Here is a 22,827-nt window from a genome sequence, read left to right on the forward strand (position 1 = left end):
TGGTATCTCTAAGCAAATTATTTCTTAACATAGTCTATTTCACTTCTCTTGAGTTTGTCCCTAAGGGTAGCACTATCAAATGTGCCAATAACTCCTCTAAACCTTTTCAAGGAGCTAGCAAAATTGTATTGACTATATTAATGATAATTTTCACACTTACAAATGCTTTAAAGTACCAAATATCAAGAAGAATTTGTTGTCATTTTCTAACTTACCAAGAGTGGCATGATTGTTAAGGTTGTTGAGACAGATGTACAGTTCATGATATCTCATATTGGTGATATTTGCATCGGGTTCACTATGTCATGGATTGTACTAGCTCGATAACCATGGTAAAAGTGTAGAAGATATAACGACGGTAAAACTGTAGAAGATATAACATATATAGTTATAGATCCGCATACTATTGCAAATGCAAAACTTTGGTATGTACGTCTTATTCATCCCATTTTTACTAGTTTGTTGCACTTGCAAAATTTTGATATGGTGTCTTTGCTGCCTACTCTTAAGGCACCTACAAAATGCACCTGTCATGGCTATGTATTGGGTAAAATGTAACATGCTTCTTCTTCAAAAGATGGTTTAGTGGGAGTTGTTCCCAAATTGTAGCTTTACATAGTGATGTTTGTGGTCTAATGCAAACAATATATTTTAGCAACAACTACTTGCACTTCATGACTTTCATTGATGATTACTCGAAGCATGCATGTGTAAAACCAAAGTGTTTTCATGCTTCAAGTAGTTTGAGACCGTGGTTAGAGTTTGTCAAATGTAAAGTGGGTACCCTCTATTTTGATCAAGGGAAATATATCCCTAGGGAATTTAATGCATATCTGGATACACATGGAATAAAACACCAGTGTACAATGTCGTATACACCACAATAGAACAATGTAACTAAGAGAAAGAACAATCTTTCATGGAGATGACACAATGTATGACTAAATGTCAAGCTTTCTCACATAGTTTCTGGCTTGAGGTTGTTTTGTGTGCAACTTATATTCTGAATAGATGTCCCACCAAGACATTGTAAACTATCACACTTATGAGACTTGGCATTGTGAAAAGCCATTCATTGCTCATTTGCATATTTTTTATCACCATGCTTATGCATTGATACCAATGTAACAATTTTGATGACAAGGCTATAAAATGCATCTTTATCGATTACATTATTAAAAGCAAATATTATAGGCTACATCATTGCAGACTGAGCATATATTGGTCAATCATGATTTTGTCTTCATGGAAGATGATTTTCATCATTTACTTTTATGTACTAAAGAGAGAGATGTATACTTACAAGATATCTATGATGCTTTCTTGCCTCTTTTTTGTGGTAGCAATCACATGTAGTGCATAGTGAGGGAAATTTTTAGCATACACAATTTATCGTGATTCCATAGATCGGTCTATTTTTTATGTGAATGTGAATGATGCACTTCTTGATTAGAGAGTAGAGATTCATTAGTCTAGGACTATACCAAAATGTTTGGTGTAAACATTGTATAATAGTAACTTGAATGTGCCTTTGTTTAGTTACACTTGTTCTAGCTCTCTTATACATCACATTGTTATGCATTGACTATTTTTAGTCCATGTGATGAGGATGAACTTGTTTTCTTTGAACAAGCATAAAATTCAAATAATTGGATGGTTGATGTGCAAGAGATGTGCAATCTAAATATGATTCTATTGTTTAACATCCCAATAAAAAGTCCATTAATACTAAGTGGGTTCACAAGTTAAAGTGAAATCCTAATGGTAGTATTGATCATTATAAGGCTACACATGTGGCAAAGGTTTATGCTCAATATAAAGAGCATTGACTTTGATAAAACCTTTATGCTTACTTTCCATATACCAACAAATAGTTGAAATATAAATTAGTTGGACATTAAAACTACATTTCTAAATGATGATTTTGTTGCGGAACTATATGTTTTCTGATCTCATGGTTTTGTTCAAAAGGGGCAAGAAAACAAAGTATGCAAATTGGGAGATATTGTATGGTTTGAAGCAAGCATTTCGGACTTGGTACAAGAATATATATGCATACTTGGCTATGTGTGATTTTCAAAATAGTCAAATTGAGAGCATCTTCTATATTAGATATGGGAATGATGTGCCTCTAGTTATTATATTTATATCAATGACATGCTACTCATTGGTCCTAATGAGACACGTATTATTCATTTTATAGATGACTTGAATTCAACTTTTGACATGTCAATTTTGGGTCTATCTTATCATTATTTAGGCATTTAATTCAAATAGTGTGATGGTTGTGTCAAAAAATTTATGCTAAGATATTATTACAAAGACTTGGTCTTGAGGATTGCAAGCCTATTGCTACTTCTACTACAAAGATAGGTTTGAAGTTGAGCCTTCATGATTCTAGAGATTACTTTGATGTCTTTCTCTATGAGCAAGTTGTTGGATGTTTGATTTATGTGTGCATTATAAGGCTTGATATTTACTTTTCAGTCTTACAAATGAGCCAGTTTATGCATAGCTTAAGCACTAAGCCTTCATGATTCTAGAGATTACTTTGATGTCTTTCTCTATGAGCAAGTTGTTGGGTGTTTGATTTACGTGTGCATTATAAGGCTTGATATTTACTTTTCAATCTTACAAATGAGCCAGTTTATGCATAGCTTAAGCACTAAGCATTGGCAAGTAGTGAAGTGTGTCTTTCACTTCTTGAGTAGCACTCGGCACCTTGGGCTATTTTATCCCAAGGGGGATCCTTACTATCACATTTACATGCTTTTTGGATTCTAACTAGGCTAGTTGTTTACTACACTGGTGAATCCACAAGTGGTTTTTGCCTCATGCTTTGAAGCTTATGCATATCATGGTTGAGCAAGAAGTAGCCCACTGTGGCCACTTTTAGTTGTGATGTTGATTACATGGTAGCTTTCATAGCTATAGATGAGTGTGTTTGTCATAACACATGAATGAGACAAGTATCTTAATTTGTGTACAAAACCAAGTAACTTTTTAGTACATGTAGGGTCATACTAGAGTAAGAAGGCCTCAACCTTTGTTGCTTTAGATACAATACCATTGGTTGGAATCTTATGAGACAAAAGAATCACTCTTTGCCTTGCTATTTTGCCCATATTGGTATTCAAATGCCCACCATCTATGTCAAGCCTTTCAAAGATTTTATCCATGTTGTTTTGGATGTCTCAGTCAAGAATTGTAAATGCAAAAGTCATAAAGAATAGGTAAATATCTAGTTTACTTCAAATAATTAGGCAAAGTAAGAATGCAAGGCCTCCAAGTTGTAAAGGATACTACTATGTTATTTGTAACTTCAATATGAAATGGAACCCCCAAAACCTCTAAAACTTCTTTATTCACTTGCTTTTGCAATCTTTTGAGTGATGTTGGATTTGGCAATATAGATCCATGCATCATAGGTTCCTTCATCTTCGATTGAAAATATTTATAAATAGAAGGGGTATCCTTTATTTAATATACCTATCTCATCCAATAATGCATATATGTTGTGTGGGTCGAGCTAGTTCACTTTCTTGAAGACCTTGATCTCTTATTGGAAATTCTTATGATATTTTTTATCATTTAAGATTTCCTTGATAGCTTTCCTATTCAAAGGCACTTCTATGTGTGCAAATGGTGGCTCTAAGCTTGAATCTACTTGTTCATTAGGATGTAGGATATATTTCTTTTCAAAATTAAAATATTAGTTATCATAAATTCAATGAAAATATTACTAAAATATTTTTTGAGATAGAAAGAAATGAACATCTTACTTTATCTCATATATCGTCTTATTTATGTCACTTCATAACTTCGTGTCTTTGATTTGAGCCTTGATTCATCCCTTTGTTTCTCAAGTTTCAAAATAGTCTCTCTATTCTATAGTGGCTTTTTCTTGCATTACTCTAGTGTTTGCCTCAAAAAGCTATTCTCTCTCTTAAACAAATCTCTTTCTAGCTTGTACACATTACTAATTGCATCTAAAGATTTTGAATATCCTAGTACACCTTTGTACCCACCATGAACAAAGTTAATAAAGGATGCTACATACCAAAATGAAGACATAAAGCTTTGTAGAGAATCTTTTGGATACAATGTTCCCTCAATCCACAAATCCATGTTTCTATTTCATTGTGATTTTCATATTTAGTGAAGTAGAGAATGGCATAAGACAAGGTTTGTTTTTCTTACATAATTGCATATATTCATGATCAAGCTTGATGTGGAGGTGATAGCCATCCCTCCTATATCTCTTGATGATGATGTAGCCATCACCATCTATGATGTTGCTTCAACCCCAACCATCTTCTCAAACTTCTATATGTTTTTTGTAGTTCCTTTTAGAAAAAGGGGATGCGTTTAAACGTGATGTGATAAAAACTAAAAATATGTCAAAGTGTACCTTGATTCTTTGCACCATAATTTGGCTCACTTTTGAACAAAAAGATGTGCACCATAAATCCAATTTAATCTAGATATGAGCCCTCAAATTTTCAATATTGACTAGTTTGTTACAATTAATTAAAACTAATTAAGAATCTAAAAGATTCATTCTAATTTATGCATGTTTAAAAAGAAAACTTTTTTTAAATGAAAAACTCAAAAATTTGTTCTAATTTATGCATATTTAAAAAGGATAAAAAATAAAAACAAATTTTATATTATTTTTAATGCATTTTAAATACCTCTCTTTATGCTGATGTTGAATAATGGAATCATCCTATATCAATGTTCATATTTTTTACTTAGCAATTTATATACAACCACCAATTCTAGCATGGGCTTTGATAACTTCACTACCTACTAGGATATGCTCAACTTCTCTTCACATACTTCAACATCTTAGATATCAATACCCCACCCCTCAAGTAACTAGGTAGTTGTCTCTTTTAGTGAGTCCCCTCATATGAGGAGAAGCAATTTGTGAGTAGCACAACTACCTAGTAAATCCCAATTTCTACACTAGATGGCAATTGAGTGTGGCCAATAGCTTGAGACAAATCCTAGAGGGATTTGACTCATTATCAACCTACCTACATGCATGTGTTGAGTCATTGCTATATTATTTGGAGGCCCTATCATAGTGCAACTTTTCCATCTTTACTTTGTAGATCCCAATTTCAACACCAAATGGTAGCTAATTATGGAGAGAGATCTTGAGATAAACCATAAAGGGAGTAAGCACATTGCCAACCTAGCTACATACATGCGCTATACTAGGCTCTTATTTGGAGGCACTACCACCACGACAATTTGCCCAAAAGACTTCTTCAAGAAATGTACAAGGCAAGCTAAAGTCCCTCTCTATAAGGGTCCAAGCAAAAGGGATTTATGAGTAGCACATTTACTTGGTAGGTCCTACTTTCAACGCCAAATGGTGGCCAACTGTGCCTAAAAAGCTTGAGAAAACCTAGAGGGGGTTGGCACTTTGCAAACTAGCTACATGTATGCGTAGATTACTATATTAAGTTATTGTTTACGAGGCCGTGTCACAACAATACAACTTTTCCCACCAAACTTCTAAGGGGAACCAAGCCCCTCTCACAGAGGGTCCAAGGGAAAGGCATTCATGAGTTACCTAGTAGGTCTCAAATTCATCCTCGAATGCTATTCAATTGTGGTCACTACTCTTACTAGTAAAAAGACAAGGATTCTAGGACTACTATTAGATACTTATTTTTACAAGTGAAAAGGCAAGCCTCTAGAAGGCATATACCTTAATAGTTAATAACCACTTTAATATTTTATAGTTATTTTCAATCAATCAAAAGTACACCTTTAAGAAACAATTGTCTTAAAAAACAACTATAAAAACTATATTTCAAAGTAAAAGGAATGGACTTTAGCTCAAGGTGAAGCTCATTGAATTTCAGTAAATGGACATACCACATACCTATGCTACATACCATCAAAGAAATAAAAAACAGGCATACATGACTCAGTTTAAATGGGGGCAAGAATGCATGTTTACAATAAATTCACGTTAGCTGAAACAAGGAGTTATTGATAGAAGTCTATAAATAGACAATGATGGACAGCCAATTGAGAAGCACCAAGTATGCACAAAACGTGTACGATAGTGGGATACACAAGATATGTCAAAATGGAGCTAGACACTATTCCAACACATTTTCTTCTAACTTTTATTTCACCTACAAAATGCTGTTTGGCTCTTCCCAAAAAATTGAAGGTGACGTATAAATCAATTATTGGATGTCTTCCCAAAAAACGTCATTGGATATTTGGACAAACCAAACATGAGTAAAATTGTTATTGGTTCGACGTCTTCCATTGCTTGTACAAATCATATTTTCATTAGTTCTACAAGAACATTTATCCGCATGCAACTCAAAACCTGACATGCAAGCGAATGCAAGACCAAAAGCATGTGGGAAGCTATTAAAGATTATAAATAAAATCAACATGATCATTTTGAGAGAGATGAATGGAAAAGCAAGGCATAGATGAGCTGGCACAAAATTAGTTCCACAAACTAACAAAAGAGTTGACCAGCATTTGTGTTACCCACAATTGGCCATCAAATACATTGAAGATGACGCCCACACAAAGACACTGATTTGGATACCAATGGCAGCAAGCATGAAAGGGATGGACTCCACTAGAATGGTCAAGAAGCCACTCTCACCTACTACTAATGCACAATTTTGCAACATCCCTTACATCTTGTAATGGTACTAATGCACAATTTTGCAGTATCCCTTGCATCTTGTAATGGTTTACTCCATCTTTCCTTTTAAAGGGAGTTCGCATGCAAAAATTTAGACCACTTGGTGCCTCAGCGCATCTACTCCTCACTACCAATCATGCTCTTTCCACATGCTTTGAAACCTGAAAGCCATCCACAAAAGAGCTTGTAAGGGAACTTTTAGCTCAAATTGTGGCACTAGGAGACACTCATATACCTATCTAAGTTCCTCAAAAGAGACGATAATATACAACACTCTAGATGATTCTTCATTACTTGGAACAGCCTTTCACCTTGCTCCCAATCAGGCTCTCCCCATGCAATTTTGGATCTTAAAGTGGCCTCCATAAAAAGATGAATATCAAGTCCCTTAATACTATGAACAGGCAGCTTCCCCCTCACCATGGCATCAGAACCATCCAACATTCATCCACACAGGAAATTACAAACACAATCTAGGTGTCTCACCGAACAAGGTAATGAAAATCACTCCGAGCAGCTTACTGCCGGCATACTTGGATATATGATTCTTATACAAAAGATAAATAGATTTTATATGAATGATTTCTAGGCATCAAAATAACAGAGAACCTACACGAATCTGGTCGACAGGTGTCTTAAAGAAAACCAATGCCATCACAATTGTGAAACAAATTCTAAACAGCATAATTAGCACTGGCCTGCAATGGAATTTCCTTTGAACCTCCTGAGCAACAGAAAAAACTCAAAAGCTGGAGCATGGCCTCATTAGATGCTATAGATTACAAAGGCATTGAAGCCTATATACAATGCTCATCGGAATGGCAAATTCCTCGCAGGAAAAAAAGAAGGTTAGCTTGACCAGTAACATGTACAAGAAACACTGCAGCTTGGATATAGTGTTCAGCAAGGCACTAGGAAAAAGCACTTCAACAGAGGAAGACAAGACAACTCCATTTGACTTAGACCCTGGTGACCTTCTGAAATGTGCAGCACCAGCAATGACTGCTCAGAAAGTACAAGACCTGTTGCAAAACAAAGCATTAGAATCACGTGTGACGACTGACAACAATAAGCTTAACGAAACTGCCAGCACCTCAGGAACAGATACCTGTGCACTCACACAGATGCCGCAAATGAAACAATAAGCTAAATGAAACCGCCAGCACCTGTTGAGCAGGTAACTATGCACTCATGCAGGTACCACAAATTGCAGTCTCCCCCCTTTCTGGAAGAGCTGGGTTCATCCCAAAAAATCCAAATTATCCCCCAATGTTTCACTTATACCTAGGCATGTTTTGCCATTCTAATCCATCTCATAAATATTTCCAGTTGTGCTGTCCTTGCCATCTGGAACTTGTGACTCCCCCATTCCTAATCCATGCTCATCTGATCTAGAAGGATTCTGTAATCCATTATGTGAGTGTAAAGAGGGGACAGATTGAGGAAGGATGCGATGGGAATCACTGGACTGATTAGGACTGCCTGACTGCCACGCACCCACACCCATATTACTGACATGGGTTGCAAGATGTGGACGAGAAAAAGGAAGACCAGAATTAAGAGGCTGCAGAATTTCAGCACCTCCAGAGTACCTTTGCACAAAAGATCCACTTGCTTTACCAGCTTCTAGTAAAGCAACAGGATCCCTGCAAAGGGCTTCCCAAGACTGACTCAGAAATTCATCAATTGTTCTGCTGCTACTAGCATTGCTAGAGTTTTGCAGCCGAAACTCTGCCAAAGCCACCAAAGCTTCTAATACACGAGGCAACCCTTGAGAAGCTGCCATCTGCCCCCTCGAAAGAAGACTCAAATCATTTGGCAATGCTCCATGACTGACACTTCTGGTATCATTGTCAGAGTTGCTTGCTTCTCTAGAAGGCAGACATTGTACTGGAGCATCCACAGATTTCATACTGGATATAATATTAGAAGGTATTTTCCCATCCTGTGCTTGTGATGAGTAAGATATGACAGGGGGGTCACTAATGCAACCATTCTTACTATCTCTGGCTTGTTGAGGCAGACAATCAGACACATTGGCAGCTTTCTGAAGATCTGAAACACTGGCCAGAGAACTTGTGACAGTGTTCCCTTGTGGTGCACTATCCGAGGTACCAACAGAGGTCGAATTTCCAACAGATGGACTCCACTTGCTCTGTTGCCAAGCATGCTTTTGATTGCTAGACTCAATATTGGGTAAATGTGCTTTAGGTAAGTCTGTTGACACATTTGCTGCAGCAGTTGAAGTTGCAGAACAGGCACTTTGTGGGGAGGAAGTGCCAGTAACACTGCAACTGGCTTGCTGTGTACATGGTGCTGCGTGTGGTAGAAGTGATTGACCAAATAGTTTCACCTCACCTGCCCGTAGCTGCATTTCATACAATGCTTGGGACTTTGACAGGCCTTGAGAGGCTTCAAGAACAGGCTGCTGTTGTGCACCATCATCACAGCTAACTTGCTGAGAGGTTGCACTCTGAAAATTAACATCACACTGTTTTAGGACCTCCGGAACTGAACCAGCTGCTTGAGTTGGAGCACCAAACCATTGCTGCTGCTGCAGCTGTTGTGGTTGCTCTGAAAACTTGGAGGTCTGCTTGGAAGTTCCAAAAACCTGTGAATGAAGCTGCTGTCCTGGGATTTGCTGCTGCCTTTGAAATTGAAATTGATGATGAATAAGTTGCTGCAAATGATGGAATTGTTGTTGCTGATCAGACGTATGATACTGTTGTGTGACAGTATGTGGTGCGTGCTGCATCTGAAAAAGCTGAGCCAATCCTGATTGTTGCTGCTGACCAGAGCACTTAGCTTGACTGATGGCAACCTGCTGAAGGCCAGTAAGTTGACTAGAGGCCTGTGTTTGCTGACTCAGAGATGACTGATGAAAGGACTGCGTAGGAAGATGACTCAGAGCCTGTGCAGGAGAAATCTGAGACTGCAGCTGTTGGTGCTGCTGGTGCTGCTTAATCAGCTGTGGTTGCAGCTGCTGTAACACAGCTTCTGTTACCTGCTGCTGCAGCTGCTGCACCATTTGATGATGCTGCTGCTGCTGCTGCTGAAGAAAAGTCAATGAGTTTGGGTGGTGTTGCTGCGCCATTTGCTTGTGAAGATGCTGAGGTACAGGCATAGAAAGATCCAAATGTCCACCAGGTATTGATTGCTGCTGTAACAGTGGATGTGATTGCAGCATACTCAATGTTGGAACTTGAGGCTGCACTGACTGACTAGCAGCAATAGGAGTTGAATTCAGCTGTGTTTCTTGATGGGTGACTACCTGCTGTGTTTTCAAAGCAGTGGGATGAATAGAAGATTGCGGGAACGGCTGAACGTTTGCAGAACCCAAAAGAGAAGAATTGAATACTGACAGCATATCTGTTGTAGATGAACCCTGTAGTTGACCCATAGTACTGAAAGCCCTCTGTGCAGTGAGTGCATCTTCTACAACTTGAGGCGAGTAAATCCCCAATAGATTACTTTGAGCAAGAGCATCAGCACCTAGAACATTATTTCCTAGAATCCCAAGTTGACTCAAAGAGAGAACCTTTAGGGCACCTTCATCCAGGAGTAAAGGCATCTTTGGTTGTGTTGTAGCCTGAATACCTGAGCCCGCATTACTGCTTGTGTCCGAGTCATCTGCCTTGCGTTTTCTTGATAATCCAGTTCTACCACTAGTATTGGCAGTGCCTTCAGGTACCAACAAGCCTAATTTTGCTTTAGAGTTTTGAAAATAGGTTTTGATTTGAGTGAGGGACTTTGCTGGCAAGCTTTCACAAAGAAGGTCCCAATTTTTACCATGAGTCCTTATAATATCAATAAACTTTTCTTTCTCTTCTGCAGTCCATGATGTTGGTTCCCTCCTAGTCTTGGTCTCCATTTTCACACTTTTCTCTTTTCCAATAGGAGCCTGTGTCACAACAGATGCAAATACAGGTGAAGAACCTTCAGGCACAACAGGAGGTTTAGCATCGCAAGCCATATGCGAATCACTGGATACTGAACTGGGCTCCATTGGATGTTCTGACTGAGTTCCAAGCTGCAATGTCTCTCCAGCACAGACCAAAGTCTCTTCATCAGGATGAGCATTTACTGTACCACCCAAAGAAACATCTGAAGCTCTGGTTAAGCTGTCAACAGGAAGCACCTCTTTTACAGGGTCACTGGTGGGGCATTTACCAACACTGGTTATTTCATATGTAACATCCACATTGTGAGTTTCTGCTGCTTCTGCAGTTTGAAAAATCACTGAATGTGGCTCACAGTTTTCTGAAAGTGCATTCTTGCACTCTACTTTAGTCATGGTAGTACTAGGACTTCCTTCGTGCTCAGGTGTCGCTTCTACAGTTTGGCCAGGACCAGTGGCCAGACTCTCATCTTGGTTGATTACTTTTCTCACTAGATTTTCAGCTTTCAAAACCTCAGTTGACCCTCCTGTTCTGACATCAGTGGCAATGACATTGTCTTGCTCTAAAGCTGTCTTGTGGCATTCTACAAGTCGATCTAAACCCAAGCGTTTACGACTTTTGCTGAAATAAACTTTGCACTGGCCCTGACTTTTAGAACCGACATGTGAAGAAATGCTCTGAAAATCCTTTCCAAACATGGCCACAGCAGTTAAAAAAAGATCTTTCTCCTTGTCTGTCCATGGTGAATCCCTTACTACATTGTCTTTCTTGACATAACGGCCACGATCTTCCCCTTGATGTTCTTCTCCAACATAGCCTTTCCCTCCATGGCCAGCCAAGTCAGATGCTTGCTTATTTAACAGTCTCTCCTGGAAACTCTTCATATGTGCATTGTTACTTGGACACAAAGTCGTAGCTGCAGCTGACAAGGCAAGAAACCATAGCATCAATGTAAAACTCCTTTTCTGGTTAAGTAAAAACATGACAAAAGTAAAAGTTATCGATTTCAATATCACTCCTAAACCCTTCACATATCACTCCTAAACCCTTCACTCTTCTTACATGTGTTTCGTACCACCCTACAGAACTCTCTCGAGTCCCTTGGGACAGACATGACAGCTGCAGCAGCAGCAACCAGTGACAGACCAGCAATTCGACTTCCATTCACTTCACGATGTCTATTATTGACTGATGTAGTTGTTGTTGCAAGGTATGAAGCACCAGCTCGTAGGCAGTCTCTCCGCTTTCTTTGTTGATGCTTGCGATGTATCTTCTCAAAATCCTCAGACTTCTGATTTCGGTAATAGAACTCCACACAATCAGCCGTAGTCTTGTGATCAAGAAAGGAAGCAATTTTCTTGAAATCCTTCCCATACAATGAGTACTTATCCAAGAAAACCTTTCGTTCCTCATCTGACCACGGGTTCATGGTATTGCGCTCCTGCTCTGCTGCAATTGGGTCTACAACAAGAGCATTACTGTTGACAAATCTGTGAGCATCCCTGTATTTCTCATCAAGAAACATTGATGGCATCCTCAAATAGCCTCTTTCAAGGCCAATATCTGGCTTTCTGGGAATCAAAACATCCTCATCAGGAGTAGTAAGACCAGCGGTGCCTACAACATAAGAATGAAAGAATAAGGACCTCAGAGGCTAATGTATATAGAGACAGAAATGTGTGCAGGAGTAGCAAGTTATTTGTGGCTTTGGCAAATCATTTCCTGAAAATTATTTACTGTTCAGAGACATTTGTTCAAATGAGACTCTACCAAAAATGCCACCTAAAAGCAGTCACTTAGCCCAACATGAGGTTCACTTCGAGCGAAATAACTTGACTCTAGAGAGGAAACTTACACATTGGAGAACAAACTCCCAGTGATGATTCATGATTTTGTGTCAACCTGCAGTTTTGTCGCACACACTCATCCGGTTTTCCACGGTCCCAAAATCCAATAGGCATAGCTAGATCTTTTTCTGAAGTATTTGGGACCTGCTCTTGCTTCCAAGCATCTCGAAGCAAGCGATACTTAGCAGCCAAAACTCTCTCTTTGAACTTCAAGTAGCTTTGCTGTTCGACAATTTTGAGTTCTAATGACTTTTTGATCCTGTGGTGATTGTCAGAGTTAACTTTCCATGCACTGACTTCTTCAGGATTTTCATAAAGCCTTGTACATGTATCAGATGCAGTAATACCCATCATTAAATGAGAGAGAGAATCCAGAGATAGCTTAGCTTTCTTCTGGTTTGATTGTAAAATGGAAGCAACAGCACCTTGACGAGTTTCAACACTCTTTGTCTCCTGCTCATTTTTACAAATTGAAGAAAGTTCTGATGCCCTGGGAGGAGAATCAACTCCTAGGTTTTTTTCACAATGCCCAATTTCAGTAACTTGCTCACTGTCAGGGATTTCTCCATGTTCTGAGTCTCTCACATGCTCCCTGCCTGGGATTTCTTTATGTTCTGACTCTCTCATGTGCTCCCTGTCCAGGATTTCTTTATGTTTTAAGTCCCCAACATGCTCCTTGTCACAGAGTTCTTTCTGTTCTGAATCTCTAACATCCTCTTTTTTTTCCGAGTCTCCAACATCACCCTCTGTCTGACTAGTACTTTCAGAACCCTCTTTCAGTATCTTTGCAAACTCCTCTTCCTTACCTGAAACATTCCCCACTTCCACACAAGCACAAGTAAGAGAAGCGTGCTCACAACCAACTGTTTCTCCTGAAGACATATGAATTACTGGCACAGAAGAATCTTCAACCGTAACAGGCTGCACTTCATCCATGCTCATAGGGAGAGCCTCATCGAATTGGTCAACCCCCAGCTTTGCTATCTCCTTTTCAACAGCATCAATTTCCTGTTCTAATCTCTCTACCTGCTGCATAAGTAATCTTTTGGACATGCCTGAAGAGTCGTTCCAGAAACTTGAAAGAGAACTTTGCACATCTTGCAAAATTGAACAGGAATGTCTGGGCACTTCTGACCTACCACCAGGAATAGCAGACACACAATCACCTTCAGGAGACACCCTATCTCTGCTGGGGGTCTCCACATTAGTTATACAGGAAGGATCTCCAATTCCTGATAGACATGGTACTGCATACTCAGATTTAGAGCAGCTCTTGATGGGATCTGCAGCACAAGCAAATAGCATATGATAACTCTTAACAAGACACACCAAAAGTGAAAAGAAATCAAAAATGTACAGCCACAAACTGTTACATTGTCCCAAAACTAGATATTTGCAGAATCTTAAAGGTGCTGTAAGTTCTCACTTCTTGTCAATGCATCTCAGGTGAAATATCAGGACACCTACTTCAATAATAAGCTGGGTGTGCATCTCCGGAACATAGTTTTTGGCACAAAGATAGTTGGTCTTATTATTAATAACAGAAATCTTCCACACAATTCTTAATGATTTATTGGACCCACAATCCTACAGCCTGACAACTTAATGAAAAAACATATGATTAACACCAGAGGAACAATGAAGTAATCCATACACACCACATGCACACCATAAAGGTGGTGATAAACACCCCAAGAGTTAGGGGAGATCCCACAAGCCTAGGGACATATTTATCTTTGTATAGGAGGTATCTGATTTCAGTAGTCCTGTGCAGGGACATAAACCAAGAGCACTTACATCTGCTTTTGCATGAGCATGAAACACCAGAATGATATCTTTATTCTCAGCATATGCTACCACACAGTCAGCAAGACTGGTTTGATCTGCAAATTAAGGTTTAGCAGAGAATTTACGCGAGAGAAAATAAGGGTAGAGCTGACATGATTTTTTGTGGTTTTCCTCCTGCCCTTGCTGGACAATTTTATTGATTATTTCATTGAAACCCTGGTAATTAGACTGTAACTTGCATGTCTGCCACATCGTTCAAATGGTCAAAGCTCTTAATAATATTTCCATGTCATGTCACATTAATTGGCATGACACTCAGATTCATACCCGAAGGTGGCCACATTCATGCTCAAGTAACAAAAGAGACTCTTTACTTCCAGCTATTAAAATTCACTCGATAATGTACAAACAATACAACATCCAAAAAGCAAGGTTATGAAATGAGGCATCAAAGGGTTCCCCAACAATGTTTGTCAAACTCCTGCACAAAATACAAAAGCTTGCTTATAAAATGAGTCATCAAAGAGTTCTGTAGCAATGCTTGTAGAAGCATGCAAGTTATGCAATGGAGGACAAGAGCTCAAAGTTTGGGTATCTTGGAGTAACAAAAGACATGCTTTACTACTTACCAATGTTTGAACTATGTGCGGATTTCAACAAAAATACTGCATATTGAAAATTTGCACAAGTAATACAACATCCAAAATCTTGCTACAAAGTGAGGTAACAAAGGTTCTAGAGAACCCTTAAAATGTTACATCATTAAATATCCTAGATAAGCACCCACAACATCAGCCATTGACCACTAACCATTAGGTCAGCTAGGTGTGATGCACCCTATGGCCAAGGTGGTTACAAGATCTTATTAGTGTGAACAGACTTGCTCCACACACCAAGATTGTAAGGGCTGTTGGGAGATATGGAACATCAACCCTTGTGATGGGAACTTGGCTCGATATGCAACCGGTCCCGACTCGGGTTGATCATGCACTTACTAGCTCTGTGGCTTGGGAAACCTTTCATATTACATCCTTGGACATCTAGGATGTGCACCCACATCATTCGTATGCCACTAACCATTAGGTCAACTAGATGGTGATGCACCAAAAGGCCAAGGTGTTGGTTAAGGGGTCTTAACAGTGTGAACGCACTAGCTCCACACACCGGGATGGTTAGGAACTTAGGGCTCATGGTTTGAAACATCATCCCTTGTGATGGGAGCTTCACATGATATGCCACTAGTCCCAACACAAGGTTGAGCACGTATCGGCTTTGATTTGATATCAACATCCCTCTATCTATGCTTGAGAGGTGTCATATCATGCATGCACATTGGATCTATGTAGGCATTTCACTTCAAAGAACTCTCTACAATCCATTCTCACAAATATACAAGCATCTAACCATCCTCTCACTCCATAACATGCCTTGCTCTTCACATTTACATGTGTTAGTATCACAACCAAATAGTTTACTTAAAAATGCTAGGAGCTTTCCATATGTAAAGAAGACAATTAAGGCTAAAATGGCTAGAAGTTTTCTAGCAAAAAATTTATAATTACAATTCCATGGAATGCCTGAGACTATTGTAGGAACATATATCCCACAACCTTTAGACAGTTTTGCAAGGTGCGATTTGAAAGTTTAGGACACCACATTGGATCTCTCATTTACAAAAGTACTAATCAAGGATCTATGGCCAAGCTAAATTTCACCCTAGAAAAGTAAACAAATTTGGATCACAAATCTTCATGATTTAAATCTTCTAAAAATGTGACACTACTAATTTCATAGAGTTTGTTTTTGGATAAGCATCCAAATGCAAAGTACCTTAGAAAGAATCGAGCAAAGTAGTTGTTGCTACCTACATTGAAAACAAAATATATAGCTTTACGTCATAAATGGATGTTCGAGTAACATGAAGGGAACTTTTTTAACATGTTTTTCAAGATGTAAAAAGTGAAGACAAGCATCAAAAGGCAGCTTATCAAATAAAAATGGATTCTTCTTACATCTAACGAATACAAAGGAGAGATAAGTCAATGTGTCAAATTTCTTAACCAATATTATGGACCCTTTGAAGCAACTAGAAGGATACTTTCAAAGCCTTCAAATGACTTTAAAAACGACCCAAACTTGGAGCTCCACCAAAGGACAATACACTGGTAAGAAATACTCCAACTTCTATGCATGGTCTAGGATGCATCATAGCAATGTCCTAACATAAAAGATAATGATATATGCATGCCTAATCGTTTTCATGTCGTAATTGATCTAGGATGAATCTTCAACTATGAAAATGTGCTTTTAGGACTTTTCCAAATATCTCACCAACAATAATGACAGTCCACATCCATATAGATGCTAAGAGGATAGAGGGTACTAGCATCTATAACCCTATTACGTCAACTTAGTTACAATTTAAGTTTATGCATCATTCATGATTAGGGCTTTTGGCTAACAATCATCAAGGGCCCTAATACTGCACAATCGAATAAAATCAACATCCATGATTAGGTTTTTGATTGTTCTTCAATGGGGTTCATGCATCATTGATAATTAGGGTTTTTGAGTGATTGACATTAATGATACACGACCAATAGATGTCCAATCTTGAATACATGATTCCATGCATTCAAGTCCAACCACTAAATGTGAAACACGTTCAAGCCCAAGCAAACTATAAGCTCTCCAAACATGTAGTTCTAACACCAAGCCAACTTTATTGGAAAGAATGTCTTTATAACATATGATTCCTTCCCCTTAAGTTGCAATTGTCATAAGACTTCTCAATGGAACTTCAAAAATAGGCTCGTTTTTTGTATCACCCATTCATTTCATCAAGGCTAACTTGAAAAACTTCTAAGTCTTACAATGATTTGAGAGTGCAAATTCCTAGCCACTTCAATGATACTCCATAGGGCTTAGAGAGGGACCACATTACCAAAAATCACATCCATTCAAATAGGCAAGAGAAGTTCATAAATACACAAAAGGAGCTCAAATAATCTTCATATGGATGCATGTGAATACACAACACAATTGAGAGTTTTTCGTTTAAAATCCTGTTTGTTTCCATGACTCCATCACGTTTCTAGATCCCATACACTCACATCCTATCACTAGTTCACTAATTGAGTTATATTCCTAAGAAATCATTGAATATAAATTGCTAATGCCTTTAGAATAATCTATCATTGAATATAAATCGCTAGTGTCTTTAGAATCATCTCCATCAATTCCAACAAGTTTGTTTTCATATTCTATCATGTAGAAGTATGTGCAATGCAATTGAGAGTTTTCCTAGGATCTTGTTTGTTTCTACAACTCCATCACATGTCTAAATCCCATTCATTCACGTCAAAACCACTAATGTGAATTTATTCCTAGGCAATCATTGAGTAGAAATTGCTTGTGTCTTTAGAATAATCTTCATTTGGCATCATCTCCATCATTTCCCAAAAAAATTGTTCCCATATTCTGATTAATAGAAGCATGGACATAATTTCATCTTATGATTGTCAACAAGTAGGCCCTAACACAAGATTTCATCATCACATCCCACTCAAGCATGTGGAAAGAGAGAGTCCATCACATTCAAAAATCTGTCTAAAAGTATTTCTCACATTTCAATCCATTCGATTCTTCATAATTCATTTCTATGTAAGTTTTTCTCGCATTGATATCCATTCAATTCTACATGATTTACTCTTGTAGAGCACATGGTGTTTGATTCCAAAAAGGTGCTAAAAGTACAAGGCATTGTTTTCACCTTCCAATCCATTCAATTCTACATTAATCCTTAATATAGAACACCCAATGTTAATTATAATCATAGTGAGGAGGTGGATTTACGCTCCCAAAATGTCATACGAGTCATAAAAATATCCCAAAAGTAGAACAACATTGGATGTTCAATTCCACTGCTAATTTACATAGATCTTGAAATTGAGCATTGTGGCGTTTGAGTGGCAAAATCTCAACCTGAAAATGTAAATCTAAAATAATTGTTGCAACTCCTCGTGTAGTTGCTGAATTAATTGAATCGAAACTTACTATGAAATGGAATTTCAGACCATTACCACTAGGCTCTAGCACTGTAAATACCTTGGCTGACACTAGCTGTTGGTTTAAAATTAGAGTCCGAAAACTGATATTTAGGCACTGCTTGCAAATATTAGAGCAATTTTACAGAATGGATGACCCAATTTCAAGTTGAAGACTGTGCTTCAGTGGCTGTCAACTAATCTCGATTCGCACATTTCTATTGGAAGCGTGCAGCTGTCTGAAACTGTATACGCTAAAAACCAGCTGTATGACCAAAACAGGTCTTTTGACAACGAAACTTCACACAGTTGTTTTCTGGTAAACTTAGCTGCTCTTAAGATCTTTTAAAATGAACTAGCAGCTATTTTTGCAAGCAACAAATCAACTACGAAATTTCATGGCTGAAAGTTGTTTCAAGGAAACAAGGAGCTGCATTGGAATCTCTCGTCTCTACAACCGTTTTGAGTCATAAAACCTGCTCTTGACTGGTATATGTCTTCTTTAGGTGATCAAAGAAAATAATGCAAAAATCTAGCCATGAAACTAAGCTAATAAGGAGGCTAGCGTTCAATAGTCACTTTTGCATCGACTGAAGGAAAAAACAGTGAGCTGGAACATGATGTGTATGCTGATAGTTATGAAGGATGATGCTAAAGATATTTAGTAAGCTATTTGGTTTGCTGATCTTGTTTGTCAAGAGAAAAAGAGCGAGCAAGGCTGATCACCACCCTCACGAAATGTGCCAGCCTGCTAAGCACTGCCTCCATCGACATCTTGGGACCAAAGTCTTAACTTTGGCAAGGAGGTCAGTAAGAAAATTGCACCTTACTGGGTTTCATCAAATTCTGCACCAATCTAATAGTTAAACATTCGCCTTTGCTATCTTTTTGCAAGATGCGATTACCTTGCCTAGGTTATTCATTAGCCAATACTCTAGTGGCAAAGGCCATTTGCAACACGTATCACCCACACATGGTTTATTTCAAATCCTATTTGAGAGAGGCTCACCACGCAGCACATACCACCATGCAAGCAAGCCATCAACACAGCAGCTGCAGCCAGTATACATTCAATGCGGATTGTTACCTTTTTGTGTTGAAACTCATCATGCTAATGCCAAGGAGTCTCACCAGATACAAGCAAGCAAGCCATCGCTAATGGGACCAAGGCAGTTTCAGCCTCCATAAATATTGAGCAGTAGCCAGACACGTCTTTGCATTATAAGAATATCTAGAACTCTCTACACTAGGGTGACATTAAATAATAGATATTAATCTTCAATGATTCTACACTACTATCAAATGCCTGGCCTCTATCACCAGCAAGCTTACTACTACTACAAACTTCAATACACTCTGAAATTTATTATCTAGTGACCAACAATGATGATAAATAAGTTGCAATAAGCCTCGTTTCTATAAGCAAGCCTTAGCACAAGTTTGCATATAAACCAAGTTTGTTTGGCTGTAACCTCAAACCATTTCTACAATATTTCACTGGATATCTAAAACTATAACTGCAAGTTCCAGTTTATGATTTCCTGTAACCTAGGCGTGTGATAAGAAAACATTAAGAAAAAACTAAAAGCATGTAAGAAAAAGGGGCCAACTCACCCAAAAATGCACCTCCATGAAGAGATTGCTAGCAGCCATCCAGGACATTTGACAAGAAACCAATACTTATGTCCAGCTTTACAATTTGATAAGGAAATTAAACAACTGAATACTTACCAGTTGTAGAGTTATTCTGGCAGGCATCAGAACTCTCCCTTGCAACAGAAATATCAAACTGCTCCTGTCCACAAGATTCATCTGTAAGAAAGTCACTCCCATGAAGGCAGCTCACGCCTCCTGCATTAGTCCTGTTCATGTCTGGATCTTCCTCAGTTTTTTGCTTTTCATATTTTGCAAGACCCTGGCCCCAAGTTAGTCGTGGCCTTCTCCTAGGGGAGGCCATGCCAGTCTCCTCGTGATTGGAGTCAGGAGAGGACTTACGCACAGCTGAAAGTTGAGGCGGAGGTGAAGCTCCAGACAATTCTGAAGTAGTTGAACGAGAGTGTAACTCCCTAGGCAAGGGAAAGCTTGCCATGACAACTGGATCTCGGGTAGAGTAGTTGTGCAGGTTCCTGTCCCATACACTCCGCTCCTGCCGAGAATAATCTTTGCTGGTGCTGAAGACATCTGAATAGCCATGGTCCCTGTTAGAACCACTGCCATACCTGTCTATTCTTCCCTCTAACTCTCTGTCTCCAAAACTCCAGTCCCTTGGGGAATTGAGCTTAGGAAGTGAAAAGGTTCTCCTGTGGTACTCAGGCTTGCTCCATGCCCAATCTCTTTTCTCGCGTCCTCTGAAAGATGTATCCCACCGGTAAGAAGCACTAGGTTTCAATCTGTCCCTGTCCAGTGGGCTTCCTCCATCCAAGCCACTTTGATTTCCATACGACCGAGGTGTTGCATCCAATCGAGGACTTGATGCAGGTCTTCTGTCAGCAGGAGACACGCTAGGCTCTTTGAAGATGTGTCCATCCGTCAAGTCCTTGTTAAGCCTTTCTCTATCAGGACTACCCCCACTGAACCCAGGACTATGGACGCTGCTATCACGAACTGCTTTCCCATTCTCCAAAGGTGAGAGCATGTATGATGTACCGTTAAACCTGCCGTTCTCCTCATCACCTGCTCCATATCGACCTGCGAGTCCATCCAAGCATCCAAGTTGACAAGGAAAGAATGGTAAATAATTGTCTCCAGGTATATTCAGAGTGCTGTGTTAAAGGGGATTGTCTTACACTACTGTGGATGGAAACAAAGTAGGGTTCCCACATAATAGCAACCTTTTTCAAGCAGAAGAAAAGCATACACAAGAATCCACACCCATTACAGCAAATAATCTGGTGCTTCCACCTTCGACAATGCACACATGATGAAAGGAATGCTAATATGTGCAAAGTTGTCATGCATGACCGTGGCGATATACAAACAGAACTTCGGTTGTGAGGAGAAGGTTAAAGTACCTAAACCTTTCCTCTTGCTTGCAGGCCCCGGAAAACTGGCATTGGTCGAGAATGGTGCTGCTGAGGACCTGTAGGGCGAGGATCTGTGGAGCTCTGCCGCCGAAGACCATTCCCTGTGAGAATACTCCTTGTTCGCCACAGCATATCTGTAGTCCCTCTCTGTTTTCTCGAGCCTGCTGCTGTCAAGCACCACAGAGCGTTCTCGAGGGAGTGACGAGGCCGAGGACAGGGAAGCTGAGACAGGCTCACGTGCGCCGGAGGCGACTGCGGATCGAGCTTCGCCGCTGGCGCCACTGTTGGCAGTATACATCTGCTCCGCTGCTATGCGGACATGGTGAGGGGGGGGAAGGGGGCGGGGGCCGCTACTGGGGGAGGGGCTGCGGGGGGCCGGGAGGGGGGAGGGGCATGGTGGCTGGGGAGGGGGGGGGGAGTTGGGAAATTTTAGGGTTTCGGTGATGGGCAAGTGCAAGGGCCACACAGGCACGAAGGTTTCGGAAAGCTTCACAAGCGAGAAAGGGAATGGGGAGAGGGAGAGGGAGGGGAAGAAGCCAAACCACGCCGAAAGGTAAGGGCAACAACAACACCACCAACGACGACGAGATGAGAGACAGGAAATGGAACCCAGAATGGTGCGTTTGTCGTGGTGGGTGGAGGGTTGAGAAGGAAGAGAGAGAGAGAGAGAGAGACACGAGGGAGCGAGCGTGAGACAGCCCAAGTCGCATTTGCCTACCCAGCCTAGCGCCTATAGAGGAGCCAGCACATCATAAATTATATCATTATCAATATATAAATATATAAAATCGGGGTAGCTACACGACAAAAGATGTGCAGAAGATTATAAGCCCCCAACCTCGTTTTGACTTTGGCCTAGCCTAACCACACTTTTTCTGCCGGTTGATCTTTTTATGGTTGCGACATACCTTCTTCTTAAATACAAAAATGATCTCATCTTTAATCGAATATCTCTTGATTGGGATGGGTTGGTCCTCAAGCAGTGCCAGCCAATGCTCCGCGAAACATCTCCTTAAGGGTCACCCAGAGAAACTTAAGCTGGTTGTCGATCTCCTCTACAGGGGGAGCAATTCAACCCACATCCAAGAATAAGATGGTTCGTGCAATCCTTAAAGCATCTATTTTGGCTTAGTGACCTAGTGCATCACTATATATATGATGTGATTTTCTTTACTCGATATTGATAATATTACTTTTCACCAAAAAAACAACAATTCATGTTTTTTTTTAAACTTCGCAATTTAAACAATAAGTTTTAAAACTTTGAACTTTACAAAGTTTTCAATTATAAAGATTGTACATGCATGTAACTCAATCAAAAAATTCAGAAGGGGAGGAATGCCTTTTCCATTGTTCATTTTAACACAGGTGCCTCATCGCCAACACAAGTGAGGTTTATTACTTACCAACATCTAATTTTCATGCACATGGAGAAAGAGGATGAGAGATAGAGAGATAGAGAGAGAGAGAGAGAGAGAGAGAGAGGAGCGCAATTATTGAAAGCAATTGTTACATGTTTTTGTGTAG

The 22,827-nt window shown here is 39.5% G+C and overlaps 1 protein-coding gene across 3 annotated transcripts; it reads right to left on the reverse strand.

Annotated features, from left to right (window-relative positions):
- Positions 1 to 7,424: 7,424 nt before the first annotated feature.
- Positions 7,425 to 22,006, reverse strand: LOC148008872 (uncharacterized). Of its 3 annotated transcripts, none has more exons than XM_087673961.1 (6): positions 21,295 to 22,006; positions 20,009 to 20,965; positions 12,452 to 13,726; positions 11,659 to 12,213; positions 7,806 to 11,518; positions 7,425 to 7,719 (listed from the first exon to the last, which is right to left on the reverse strand). In XM_087673961.1, exons 1-5 carry the CDS (start codon positions 21,596 to 21,598, stop codon positions 8,001 to 8,003), a joined length of 6,609 nt encoding a protein of 2,202 aa, XP_087530087.1. In that variant the 5' UTR covers positions 21,599 to 22,006; the 3' UTR covers positions 7,425 to 7,719; positions 7,806 to 8,000. The 3 variants fall into 3 exon arrangements, with proteins under 3 accessions (XP_087530087.1, XP_087530088.1, XP_087530086.1); XM_087673962.1 differs by having other exon boundaries at positions 7,806 to 11,512; positions 21,289 to 22,006; XM_087673960.1 differs by having other exon boundaries at positions 21,289 to 22,006.
- Positions 22,007 to 22,827: the final 821 nt, after the last annotated feature.

This window comes from Lygodium microphyllum, unplaced genomic scaffold (assembly GCF_053477565.2).
Source record: "Lygodium microphyllum isolate KBCC unplaced genomic scaffold, Lygodium_microphyllum_v1.1.10 scaffold_54, whole genome shotgun sequence".
Classification (NCBI taxonomy): Eukaryota; Viridiplantae; Streptophyta; class Polypodiopsida; order Schizaeales; family Lygodiaceae; genus Lygodium; species Lygodium microphyllum.